The sequence below is a fragment of the Cricetulus griseus genome, chromosome 7, assembly GCF_003668045.3.
Source record: "Cricetulus griseus strain 17A/GY chromosome 7, alternate assembly CriGri-PICRH-1.0, whole genome shotgun sequence".
Taxonomy (NCBI): domain Eukaryota; kingdom Metazoa; phylum Chordata; class Mammalia; order Rodentia; family Cricetidae; genus Cricetulus; species Cricetulus griseus.
Genome location: NC_048600.1, coordinates 3,696,279 through 3,709,603, shown reverse-complemented (window position 1 = coordinate 3,709,603; position 13,325 = coordinate 3,696,279). Strand labels below are relative to the sequence as shown.

Below are 13,325 nucleotides of genomic sequence, written 5' to 3'. Positions count from 1 at the left end.
AAAAGCTACTTTGAAGCTACCAGGGGAAGAGCAAGGTTGCAAAGCTTAAAAGAAAAAGACTTTTTGGTCATAGAACCACTGGATAGCTTTTCCTTTGGCATACTGAGAAAAGTGGAAAGAAGGTCCCAGAAACAGGAGGGGAATGGACCATGGCAAGCCCTGCAGTTTGCTGCCTACCTGGGTTCCAGCAATTAAACCAGCTGAGGGGAAGAACACCCCAATACTGTAGCCTAGCAATTCTGGCATTCTTCAAGAGTCAGACTTTTTTTTTTTTTTTCTGGCTCTGATTTCTCAACTCCAAATCTTAAAAAAAATCCTATTGGGTAAAATCTCTGAGACATATCAATCCTGGGTAATCTTGAAAGTTCATTAAAAGGGGAAATAGAAGGCAATTAGTAGTACCAGTTTAAACTGGGATGAGTAGAAGCTTACATCGAAGTCTTTTAAGTGGTGTAGTCTGTGCTACAAAGAATGTTTTTATTTTACATGTTCATAAAAATGTGAGTTTTTTCCCTAATTCATGGGTGAAAGTTTTGGAAATTGGAACAATTATCAGGGAAAAATTTATTAGAAATAACAAATATAGTTGAGAAAAAACAATAAGTGACTGTTTACCAGATGTACCTCATAGCAATAACAATATAGTAGCATTCCTTAACATGGGAAGACAAACCAGGTCAAGACACCAAGGAAGAATCATGCAGAGTTCAAGAGAGAAGGGGCTGTGTGTGTGGACATACATGTTTATGCATGTACATGTAACACATTCGTGTGTGTGTGTGTGTGTGTGTGTGTGTGTGTGTGTGTGTATTTAAAGTGGGGGTAGGATTGGAACTGTAGCTGCACAAGATAACCTTGTGAAACTATATTGTTAGGGTGAGCCATTCTGCTTCAGTCTACTCCACCCCACCTATAACCAGAAGACCTAAAGCCAGTTTTAGTGTCTTTATTGAGAGCCAAGAAAGAAGACAGTGTGTAGGAACTCTAGGTTCTAACCCAGGCTCTGCTATCAAATAGTTGCCATCTTTGGACAATTCACATGCCTTCCCTGTACCTCCAGTTTTCTTACCTATGAAAATAAGATATGTAGGGAGCTGGAGAGATGGCTCAGTGCTTAAGAGCACTTTTTGCTCTTCCAGTGGGCCCAGGTTCAATTCCCAGCACCCATATGACAGTTCTCAATGGCCTGTAACTCCAGTTTCAGGAGCTCTGACATCCACTTCTTGTTTCCTCGGCTATCAGGCACGCACATGGTGCCTGACATACACGGAAAAGCACAAATATACATAACAAAATAAGTTTATATAAAAAATAAGACATCTAGTGGGCAGCAAGATGGCTCTGAGAGCAGGTAGAGCTGCTAACCTTAAGGCCTGACTTTGGCCCAGATCTCGCAAGATGGCAAGGGAGAGCCATCTGCTCAGGAGTTGCTTCTGACTTCCACAAAGTCTTCCTGGCCCCTGTGTGCCTGAACACACACACACACACACACACACACACACACACACACACACACACACACACACACACGAATGAACAGAACCCAGTAAAATTTTGGCTAGTGAAATGGCTCTGTAGGTAGAGGCACTTGTATTCCACCCCTAGAAGCTACATGCTGTGAGGAGAACTGATTCCTGCAAGTTTTTCTCTGACCTCCACATGTGCCTTGGCATGTGAAGCCATCCCCCATCCCAAGTAATAAATGTGATCACAATTTCTAAGAAGTATATTACCTCACAGGGTTGTAAAGATCAGATCAAACAAGGTAGTTTCATAGTATACTTGGTAAAGCCGATGGAAGATGATGGTAAGACCATGGTTTCACAGACAGATATTCCTTAAAGAATTTATAGTTTCTCTGAATGGAGGATTTGGCATGGATCCCAGTTAAAGACTACTATAATGGAGGGTCCACAGTTGATAGGAGGAAAACCAAACCCCCTCTTGTGGGCTCTGAAATTCTAAGTCTGGATGTTTTATCATTGAGCCAGTGATATAGCCTTGCTGTAGTCCCCACAGGCACCTCCCAAAATGTGGTCTTAGAGGGAGTAGTGGATGCATTAATTTTATATTTTATAAATCTTATCAGTGCAGAAACTGTAGCCAGACCTACTGAATCAGAAATTATTGTTTAGGATTCTTAGTTAGGTGTTTGCTATAAACAGAAGTTCATTGGGCAGAAGGCTGCCCGAAACCCCTTTTCATATCTAATTATGCATAACAATTATGTATAGGCTAGAGATTGTGCCTTAGAGACTCGAGCCTTAAGGATCTGTGTCTTTAAGTAAAAGCAAGTGTAGATGGTTCTAGGATTCCAGGAGCATACTTTGAGAAACATTGCACTAAGCCACCAGGATGCTGCTCTCCATGGTCTAGTTAGGAATCTTAGTGGCGTCTCAGACTTCCCAGGGTGGCTATTACAACCCTGAATGATGTTCTCAAACCCAGATCTAGACATTTCCTAGAAAAGCCTCTTGCCCATGCTTTGCTCCTCTGCAAGCAAGCAAGCAAGCAAGCAAGCAAGCAAGCAAGCAAGCAAGCAGACACTAAGCAGGGACCTGCAGGGTGCTGTTGGTGTGTTTTTCTGTTTTCACTTCTTAGGGTCATTTATGCAGCTGCTTTAGGATTGTTTTTAAATCACAGTCACCTCAAGGTGAATATTCTATTCATGTAGGATGTAAGTTTGTGTACATACCTAACACATATTTTTATTTGCACTTTAGTATGTGTGCACATGGGTTGGAGAGATGGCTCAGTGGTTAAGAGTATTGGCTGCTCTTCCAGGAGACCCAGGTTCAATCCCTAGCACCCATGTGTCAGCTCATAATTGTCTGTAACTCAGGTTCCAGTTGATCCAACTCCCTCACACCTACATGCAGGCCAAACACCAAATGCACATTTAAAAAAATAATATGTGTGCACATGGTAACATCTTTAACAATAAATAAGTGTATAAAAGAATATCTTTATTTTTAATTGTACTCTAAACATGAACTAAGTTAATATAAGTAGGATGAAAGCAAAGTTTAGACACACCAGTTAGATAATTCTCAACAGGTCTGACCTCTTAAAAAAACTCTTCACTAAAGTACAAAATTGGGAACAGGACTTAATGGTTACATTGTTGATAGATAGCATCCTGTTGATCTCTGTTTCTCTCAAAAGTAAAACAGACAACCACAGTAACAAAACCCCCTTAATATTAAGTTTTCTTATTTTATAGAAAGAGGAATGTACCCAGAGATATTCAGCAAGACAGTTGATGCCATCACAAAGTTTATTTTCTATGTTATGGTGGCTATAGAGATGGTTCAGTGGTTAAGCTGCACTTTCAGGGGACCCAGTTTCAATTCCAAGCAACCATATGGTGTCTCACAACTCTTTGTAACTCTAGTTCTGATTGTTTCAGTGCCCTCCTCTGGCCTCCATGGGCACCAGGCATACACATGGTACACAGACATACAAACAGGTAAAACACCTATACACATAAAAATTATATATGTTCATTGTTGTTGTGTGTGCCATGGCAAGCATATCAAGGTCAGAAAGTGTCCTGGTTAGGTTTTTGTCACCTGTGAAGAGAAGGCTCAGTTGGGAAAATGCCTGTATCCGATGACTAAAGAGAAGGCTCAGCTGGGAAAATGCCTGTATCCGATGACTGTAGCCAGGTCTATAAGGGCATTTTCCTGATTCATAATAGAGTAACAGTGATAGAGGAGGGCCCAGTCCTCTGCAGCGGTGGCAGTGGAGGGGGCGGTAGGTCCCTGGGTGCTGCCCCCAGGCAGGTGTTGTGAATCAGTCTGAGCAAACCATGGAGAGTAAGCCAGTAGGTAATGTTTGTCCATGGCTTGTTTATGCTTCAGTTCTTAGCTCTAGACTACTGCCCTCTTGAGTTCCTGCCCTGACTTCCCTTCATGACTGTTACCTGGAAGCCAGAGAGGAAATAAGCCCTTTTTTTCAGAAGCTGCTTTTGGGTCATGACCTTTATTTATCACAGCAATAGAAAGCAAACAAGGACAAAGAGCAATTTGCAGGGGTCCACTTTCTCCTTCCACCTTTATGTGGGCTCCAGGGATTGAACTCAGGTCCTTCAGCTTGTGTAGTAAGCGCCTGTGCATGTGGAGTTATCTCATCAGCCATACACTCTATACTTTGTATTGCTAGCTAACTTCCTTTATTTATTTATCTTTACTGTTGTATTCTGTTGTGGACTGATTGCCTTCATTTGTAGAAAGACTTAGACTCAAACAATGTTCCTTTTCCACCTGCTCATTTCATCACCCTAGGCATGCTTTGCTGGGACTGGAAAGCCACAGGGAGTCAGGGGGGTAGGAGAGGCAGGTGGCAAAGCTAACGAACTATCCCACAGCCAGGGTAGATATGTTTTGGAAAAGAGTAAAACACATGCCTCTTTTGTGTTTTCAGGAGATGCACTTAGAGGATGCCACCCGATTCTGTCCAAAGGAAGAAAGAGAGAGTGAACAGACTTCTTTCAGCGATCAAAATCCCAGGCAAGACCAGAAAGGGGGCTTTCGCAGCTCCTTCCGCAAGCTCTTTAAAAAGAAGTGAGTAGCCCTTAGATAAAACAGTGTTGTAACTCATTTCCCTTTGGCAGAAGTCGGAGGTTTTAACAGTATTAATTACTAAGTAGCCTGGTCTCACACAACTGTTTCAAGTTTAGTGTTTGTACCTAATTTCTGAGCAGAAGCAAACTCAGCTCCCCCTGCCACTTCTTAAAAATCTTTTCTCTTCATTCCCTGAATTGTGTCCTGAGAGAAGTAGCAGAGAGGGTACCCTGGCAAATGGGCTGAGAGGGGTCCTCTATGGGAGCTGAGTATTCAGTCAGACCTCCAATGTGTGGAAAATGATGAGGGCATGTCAGCATTTTTGCCCTCATGAGCCTCATCATCCTGGTTCTAAAAAAATGTGTGTTGGTACTTGCCAGGGGTTTCCCTGAATGGATGGATTTGGCTCAGGTCCTAGTAAAAACTTTCAGTGTCCATATTAGACAGGAAACAAAAGAAGTTTCCCTCCTTGGTCTTTCTAAGTCTTATTGTTGCATGAAACATTACCTCCCAGGCATTTTGGCCAGCGCTGTGTTGCCATTTGGGAGGTAGGGCCAGGCTCCAGCATAAATGTAAGGAAGAGAGAGATAACCCTTAACGTTTGACCAGCACATGATTTAGCAGCCCTGCCCTCGTCTGCCTGGGTGGCTGCTGTTTCTTCCTCCAAAGGTCCTCAGGCCTGCCTTCCTCTCCCTTAGGGAGGTCACCTTGCTATTTACTTCCTCTTATTAGAGGTCATTGGAAGTTGTTTTTCAACCTCAAGTCTATGTTTTAATTATTAGAAAAATGAAATGAAGGTGTTATGTTGCCTTTGGAGACTTACTGGAAAACCACTTTCTCCTTGAAGGTGGAGTCTTGGTGATGGAGGAAGTAGAGAAAGCCTTCAATTGGCTTTCTTTTTTTTAATGATTTGTCTAATTCTCCTCTACTGGGAGGGTGGTGCTGAGATCAGTGGATATCTGATTGTTGGTCCTTGCCTGTTGTTACTAGAAGGAGGAGGAAGAGGAAAGAAGAACAGCGGTTCTACAGTTAACCACAGCCCTACAGTCTGTCTCCTTCCCTGCAGTTAACCACAGCCCTACAGCCTACTTGAGTTTTGCTAGGGAACCCAATGCATGCATGACTGTTGCTGGACCTCAAGTCACTTTACATAGGGATTGAGACTTAAGAGCTGTTTATCCCTCTCTAGGGTTATAGATTTAGATTTTTCTGGGTCTATAACTGCTAATGGCATGGAGTGGGAAGAAGTTGACAATTTGGCAGTCTAAACTTGGGATTTAGGCTCTAAATCCTTTGATGAACGCCAGATGCCTAAGGACACACATTGCTTGAGTCTGTTGGATATTTTTAAGTCATCATAAGATTCCCCAAAGAAGCAATTATTTGTTGTTCACCACCATTTATAATAGCTGAGCAGTATCTGTTGGAAAACAATCAGCAATAGATTCACCACCTGTTCCTTTACAAATTCTTGTTTATCAAAGAGATGTAACAAAATGGCCTATTAGTTATATGAGGCATAGGGACAGATCTGCCCTTTTGTATCCAGAGGCAGAACTAGCAGAAGTGAGGAGGAAGAGGAACACTCTAAAAATGCACCTGCTTGGACCTGGTGGACTCACGAGAGTGTGGGTTCTCTGAAATAGAAGCTAGATGGTTCTGTCTGGGGTCTCTGAAAAGTATTTCTATGATGGGTGGGAGGTTGCCCCAGAAATCATCAGTCCTTTACAGTATGTATATTTGCTTTGTCTGTACTCTGACTTTACTGTTGCTCGGTCTGAATAGTCACTTGTCTTTATCACAAACTAGATGAATGTGCTGTTGGGCCTGTAATTTTAAAGGCCTCTAAAAGAGAAAGCCATACAGTCTTTCTATTGCTCCCTGCCCCCACAGACTTTGGTATAATGCAGACACCCTGCTGTGTGCTCTCCAGATTCACACCGGTTAATTGTCTTCAGTCCTCCTGCAACTTTGGGTATTTTTCTTAGGGAGAAGGACAGTGGATTCTCTTAGTTCTCTCATAGACCAGTCTGCATCAGTCATATTACTGTCAACAATAACGGCACTGTCCTTTGTATTTAAAATGTGAAGTATTATCTGCATGGAGGTAAAGGTGGAGCCACTTAGATGATTCTTTCTCTGGCCTGCTTTCCTGGCTTGGAAGGTCTAGTCTAGGACAGTCATCACCATGCAGGTGGTTCCCACTACAGCTTTGTACTTAGGGAGCTCTTCCGGGACTTGGCAAGGGTTAAAGAAGCAACTTAAATAGCTTCTTCTGTGTTTGTCATCTAAATACCATGGAAATTCTGTTAAGGACCACACTCCTCTATGGTATTACATAGACAAAGGGCAGGGAGGCCCCAGGGTAGCATGAAAGGGCCTGTATCTTTAACTCAAATGTAAATACACCATTCTTGTATGTGCATAATTCCAGGCATACATAAAGGATCATGAATGATATGGTCCCAGCCATTCCACAGAACCTTGCATTCTGAACTCAGGAATGTATAGGATGAAAGATAAACTATCCCTTCTAGAAAAATCTATGTGAAGATTGTTAAAGACTTAAACCTTGATTATTGTAAAAAAAAGATAGAAAAAAGTCAAGCCATTTTGTGTGTCAGGAAGTTAGTTGGCAGAAAGCCCAGTGACCTGAAGTAGCTAAACCTGGGTTACTAGACACTCTAGAGCTGGCCTCCCAGGTCCAGATGAGCAGGCCTAGGAAAGCCATCCATGTCCTGTTTGGGGCTCAGGTCCAGATGAGCAGGCCTAGGAAAGCCATCCATGTCCTGTCTGGGGCTCACTGCCATCCTCCCCTGTATCCCTCTGGAGGTTCAGTCCTGTCTACACTGACACACTTTTTGTTCCATAGGGGCTTGTTTGGCTGGTGGCCCCACACTCCCAGAATGCTGCTTCGGGATGAAGCTAGGCATGGAACCAGATGCAACAGAAAACCCGAGAAAGGGTTCTCTTCCCTCTGAGGCTGGGAGGGCCGAATGCTCATGCCCACAAGGATTCAAAAGGCAGAGTCAAGCTGACATCATAAAAAATATTCTGAAAAAGTGCCCACGATATTTGAGGAAAAGGGTAACCCTTTTATTGTTTCCATCTCAGGCACATTTGCCCTGGGTTGATACCAGGTCATAGATCCCTGAAAGCTGTGCAGAATTGGTCAGAATGAAGTCTACTAACTTAAAGTCTGAGCATGTGAAATGACTTTACACATTTTAAATATGATTCTTAGAAGCTAGGGAACAGACCTGAAAGGCCAATGCTTGCCTGAGTAAGAAAAGGCAAACTATCCCTTCTAGGAGAATACACATGGACACTGTCAAAGATTTAAACCCAACTGTTGTTAGAGCTGAGGCAGGTGCTTTTTCGTCTTCATGTATAACCCTTATACTTGCGTAAGTGAGTGCTCTTGGCTGGGGATAGCAGTGGGGAAGAGATTGTGTAAGATGGTGCTTCTACCCTTGAGCATCATTTTCGTGGGTAGTAAAAGATACAGAGTAGACCATCTAACTGGTTATATTTCTATTTCTTCACTGTTCCCCCCCCCCCCCGAGATAGGGTTTCCCTGTAGCTTTGGAGGCTGTCCTGGAACTAGCTCTTGTAGACCAGGCTGGTCTCCAACTCACAGAGATCCCCCTGCCTCTGCCTCCCGAGACCTGGGATTAAAGGCGTGCGCCACCACCGCCTGGAATTTCTCTTTTAGTACTTCATAATGTATATGATTATTTCTGTTCCAGCCATCCTCCACCAGTTGCATCAACATCTGTTTTCTTCGTCACATGGTCAGGGGAACTTGTGCAGGGCCCCTGTAGTTGAATGTTAGTGAGTCCTCTTTGTTTGGTGTCTTCTCAGCAGTTTTTGTGTATGCCTCCTGTGTGGAACAATCCATATAATAGGAGACAGGACTCTAAAAATCAGCCCATCATTTTATACTCATTTTCTCTACCTCCTTAAAACCCACACCAAGCCCCACCTTCCCTCTTGCCCACTTTGCAGTTCCTTCATATCTCATTCAATTTCCTATGTAATTTGCAAATTCAAGAGGATGTTTGAAAGGAAAGGTAATTTAGGTTACCTGACTCTGGTTGGGAGTGCCGCTCAGCAGGTCATCTGAAATCAGTTATTTTTGTCTTCAGTGTATTAGTATCTTCCCAGAACAAAACAAGTAAAAGATATAGCTCCTACCCATTTGAAACTTATAGTTCAAAGTAGGCTAGCTATATTCACCACCCTGTGAATGCCATGGTTGACTGATTAGCTAATAAGGCTACCGCCTCCGACTCTCTTCATGTGAGTTCCCTAACACTGTGAAGGAGGGTAATCTTTCATATCAGAGAACCAACTCTTTTTTACTTCAGAGGCATCTGTGGCACTAGATTTTACCTCCCTTCCTCAACTCCAGTTTTTCGGGTTTATGTGTAGCAAAGCTTTTTATTTTTCTCTGTCACTTGAAGGATATTTAGCAACAAGTCTGTTGTTTCCCCTTTCTGTCAAATGATTGGATGACTGTATGTCAGAATATATTGACAGCCATTGCACTCCTCACAAAGAGTTCCTGACTGTCCCTCTAGTATCTGCTCAGAAATCCCCTGCAGCTTGCCAAGATGGTATAGGGTGTTCAAAAGCTATTTCTATGTTTTACAAAGAAACAGAGTGAAAAGAAAACACACTATCTCTTTCTGCTGGTTTCTGCAGATTACCCCTACTTATTTGCACCCACGCCCTCAGAAGAGTCTAGTATACCTATAGTATGTTGAGCATTATAAAAGTCAGATGAAATGAACTTTGAATCGTTCCTACAGCAGAATTCTGTGTTTTGAAAACGATTAGTAAGTTAGCCACTAGTTACTTAGTAGTTAATATTCAGAAATGCAGACATTTGTACTGGAAACAAAGGAGAGGTATAGAAGAGCAGTTAAAAAAGAAAAAAATCTGGAGCTGAGTTTGTGGAAACTAGACAGGGCGATTTTGGCATTTGTTTCAGAAATGGGAACACAGCTGGTGAAGATTTCTGTGGTCCTTGGGGCTGGTGGTGACATCAAAGCTTTCCCATTTCCAGGTAAACTCCAGTTGCATGTGGGAACCTCCAAGTGTGACATGTTGGGTTTTGGAGAGATCAGATGTAGGTAGGTAAGAGGGAAAATGTGAGGTGAAGTCTCAGGTGTAGATTAATGATTTCATTGAGAAGTTGGCATGGGGAGAACATGAGAAGAGGCAGCCACAATTGAATCTTTTCCTGCCCTAAAATCGAGCATTCTAGGCTTCCAGACAGCAGAAGATGGGCAGCAAGGGAATAGCCAAGACGTATCTTACTGACATCTGGGCACAACCATGCTAACCAGGGAGGGTTTGAACTGGAGGGAGGCAAGAGTTCCCAGAGATGAAAGCAATCCTGGAGTTTTAGGGAGGATGTGAGCCCATTTCTAGGGATTTTAGGCTGGTCCCAGACACCTTCTTATCTCATGAATATCCAGATGTACTAGAGCTGAGAGAGAGTAATGTTCCTGTGTTTACTGGGATACAGTGTTTACTGGGATACTCCTTTCTAATCAGAAGTAAAAGCATGTTGGGTAGCTATGGCTTCTTTTCTGATATCAAATTGAGAAGTAAAAATACCTAGTTCATTCTTCAGGTTTGCAGACATTTCTAGTGTGTCTCTAGGTCCAGTGTTTTTACTTGAATACTAGAAAAGGATATTTGAATTCTTCCCAATAAGCTCAATAAATATAGATTCATAATTAGTAAAAATAATTTGTAATAGCAAGGACTTGGGCTGGGGATATATAGCAGTAGAGCACTTGCCTTGTGTGTAATGGGCCCTGGGGCCAATTCCCAGTACCGCCAAAACAGAAGGAAGTAAAGCACCTCTCCCAAATAATAACCAACAAAAACCTCCAAAACAAACGAGGACTGAAAGATAGTATACCAATGACAGTGGCAGAGCTTAGAGGCCAGTTACCCTGCCTTTGTGTGTAGGGAAAGCAGCGTATAGAGAAACTGTTCACTTGAGCAGGAGCTTTGGAGCATCACTTTCCTACATCCCACACAAGGACTTCTGACACCCGTTCTTGGGTAGCAGGCTAGTTTTACCCATTCTAGCTCAAAGTTTAAGTGAGTGAGGGACCCCAGGCTAGTTGTATGAGAGGTTATTTCTAGAAAGCCTCCTCCCTCTAGGGACCTCTGACTTGAACAGACTGGAGAAGGGACAGAGCTGGAATGGATTGCCCAACTGTTTAACCAAGAGAAAGGAAGAATGCACCCTGGACTGGGGACTCAAATGGACTGAGTTGACTATTGATTAGTCTTGGGCTCCTTTGTGGTGGTTGAGATAACTGTATTGATTTCTACATTCTACCAAATGTAGCAATATTTCTGGTTGGTTTCAATAAATCTTTCCTTTAAAAATGAAAACAAGCAGAAGCAAGAGTTTGTAATGCAATGCCTAGATTTAGCAAGGGCCTTGATAACCATTTTAATTTAAGGGCCTTGGTAATCTTCGGAGTAGTCATTTTATTGAATCAAAAATAGATAATTTTGAGCTTTTATTCCTGTTACAATGCTTTTACATGGTAACTTACACTGACATATACAGTTGTCACAATTGTCCTCATGAAGCATTAGTGAGAGATTCTGTATGTTCACTGCAAATTTTAGATACACATACTTAAGTTCTGAAATTCAGGGGAGTAAAAATGATTCCAGATCTAGGAGGCAACTGTTTTACAAATGCAGAACAATTTGGATAGATTAAAATATTTGAAAACAATTAAAACCAAATCAACCTGTACTTTATCTGTGTGCTGAGATTTTAGGTCCAGTGGATCAGAATACAGGGAAAAAACTAATGAGAATCCCTCAATGGATCCTTCACCCACCAAACAAGATTTCTTCAGAAACCGACTTGCTCTTGCAAATGACCTTGACCAAGGAACAGCTGTGTAAACACATTTACAGTTGTATTGTCAAGTGGTAAGAGGAGGGTAAAAGCTTGTATATATCTCTGCAGGAATATATATATATACATATATATATATCAATGCATAAATCCCTGAGGAAAACTAATATAAATATTTACATATGAAACTAAATCAACATACAAGATATTGAAGAGATGAAGATTAGTCTATGGTTAAGACTTGGCTTAATGAACCTCAACACTTGGGAAAAGGGAAATGAAGACTTTTCACATCATTACAGAAAAACATAATAAATTTGGAGGAAAATAAATGTTTGTAAGAACAAAAACTTGCACCTTGAAGTCATTCCCCAAGTCTAATAAGCATGTTCATTTTTAGCATGGATGTGAATTTTGTGCTTCCTAGGAATTTTAATTCATAGCTTTTGAATTCATCCCACTGTGCTTAGACTAATATGCCCTATGTGAGGGTCCAGTTGTGTCTTGCTTCATATCTTTCCAAACCTCAAAGCAAAATATAATATCCTTTAAGGCAAAGGATTACCAGAACTGTATTTTATTTGTGAAAACCAGAGCTCTAAAGAATTTGTCCTTAAACTATAATTCAGGAGCTTCCAAAGTTATGGATACATTGCTCTCCAGCTTGTTCTGTGGCTATGGAAATCAGTAAAGGGAACAGGAGTGGGGACAAAAACAAAAAAACATTCTCCTTGTATGGGCTGCTTTGAGGATGGCAGTGGTCATAGGTCCCAGTGGATAATGTGTCATACCTACTCATGCCCAAAGAGCCCAGGGAGACAAGGCACTATCTTAGCTACATTCTTTTTCAAAGACTTTGAACCCAGGGTCTTGTGCATGCCAGGCAAGTACTTAACCACTGAGTTATACCCCAGCCCCACAACCTTTTCTTTAGTCTGGACTGAAGCTGACCCCAGTACCAGGTATTTAATGGTCACATTTACCCAGTGTTTACTGCAAACCAGGATGAAAACTCAGGGGCATATTATTCTACTCTCTTGGAGGTTACAAAGAATAGAAGATTGATAGCCCAAGTAGAGAACTCACTCCTTCTGCAGTGAGGCCTGCCTGTGCCTGGTTTTAGAGTAATAAAATGTGCTGTTCCCACCTGGACATGCTCCAGATGGCCAGCATATCCTTTTCCTTGACAGGCTCCAAACATCAGATTTGTAACAGAAAGAAACAAAACAGAAGAGGTTTAAACTGACCCCTTTATTAGGCGGTTGCCTAAACAGTATTAGTATTCACACTGACTCCTGCAGCTATAGGAATGCACTGTAGATAGATGCCTTATTTTTAAGTATTACAGCCTTTCTCCTTGTCTAACAATTAAGTATGAACACATCCATTAGCATGCAGTTGAGTATATGAGACATGTAAAGGATTACTACTAAGTTTCTAGAGTTTCGGTTTTTAAATCTAAGCTGAGATCTTCATTTCCCTGAAGTTAACAGACCACTGAAATCAGATATTTATCAGGCTAAAATTGTTCTGGAGCAGTGCTAAAAATAAAAAGCACAATGCCAAATCAACTGGACATGGAAAGTGAAACAGAAATAACTGAACTATGAACAAAAGTAAGGAAAAATATTTTTTCTTTCATAACCTGTTTCTCATTAAAATCGTAGGTTATTAGAAAGTTTAGAAATATTGCACACTTCTCAGATTTTATTTTGATAGCACACTCCATCTACATCTGTAAACCATCATTGTATATTATTAAATTAATAATAATGTTGCCACTCTGACCCCCTGTTTCCTGTTACCTGGACCCTGGGTGGGTACCTTTCCAACCACCTGTAAGCAGTCCAGCC

At 41.7% G+C, this 13,325-nt stretch overlaps 1 protein-coding gene across 1 annotated transcript in view; it reads left to right on the top strand.

Annotated features, from left to right (window-relative positions):
• The window catches only part of Arhgef33 (Rho guanine nucleotide exchange factor 33), a 75,038-nt gene extending 63,255 nt beyond the window's left edge, over positions 1 to 11,783 (top strand). The window contains exons 17-18 of the mRNA XM_027425998.2: positions 4,426 to 4,565; positions 11,390 to 11,783. Of these exons, the coding sequence (XP_027281799.1) occupies positions 4,426 to 4,565; positions 11,390 to 11,519 (270 nt within the window). The 3' untranslated portion in view covers positions 11,520 to 11,783. The remainder of the gene's footprint in view (positions 1 to 4,425; positions 4,566 to 11,389) is intronic.
• Positions 11,784 to 13,325: the final 1,542 nt, after the last annotated feature.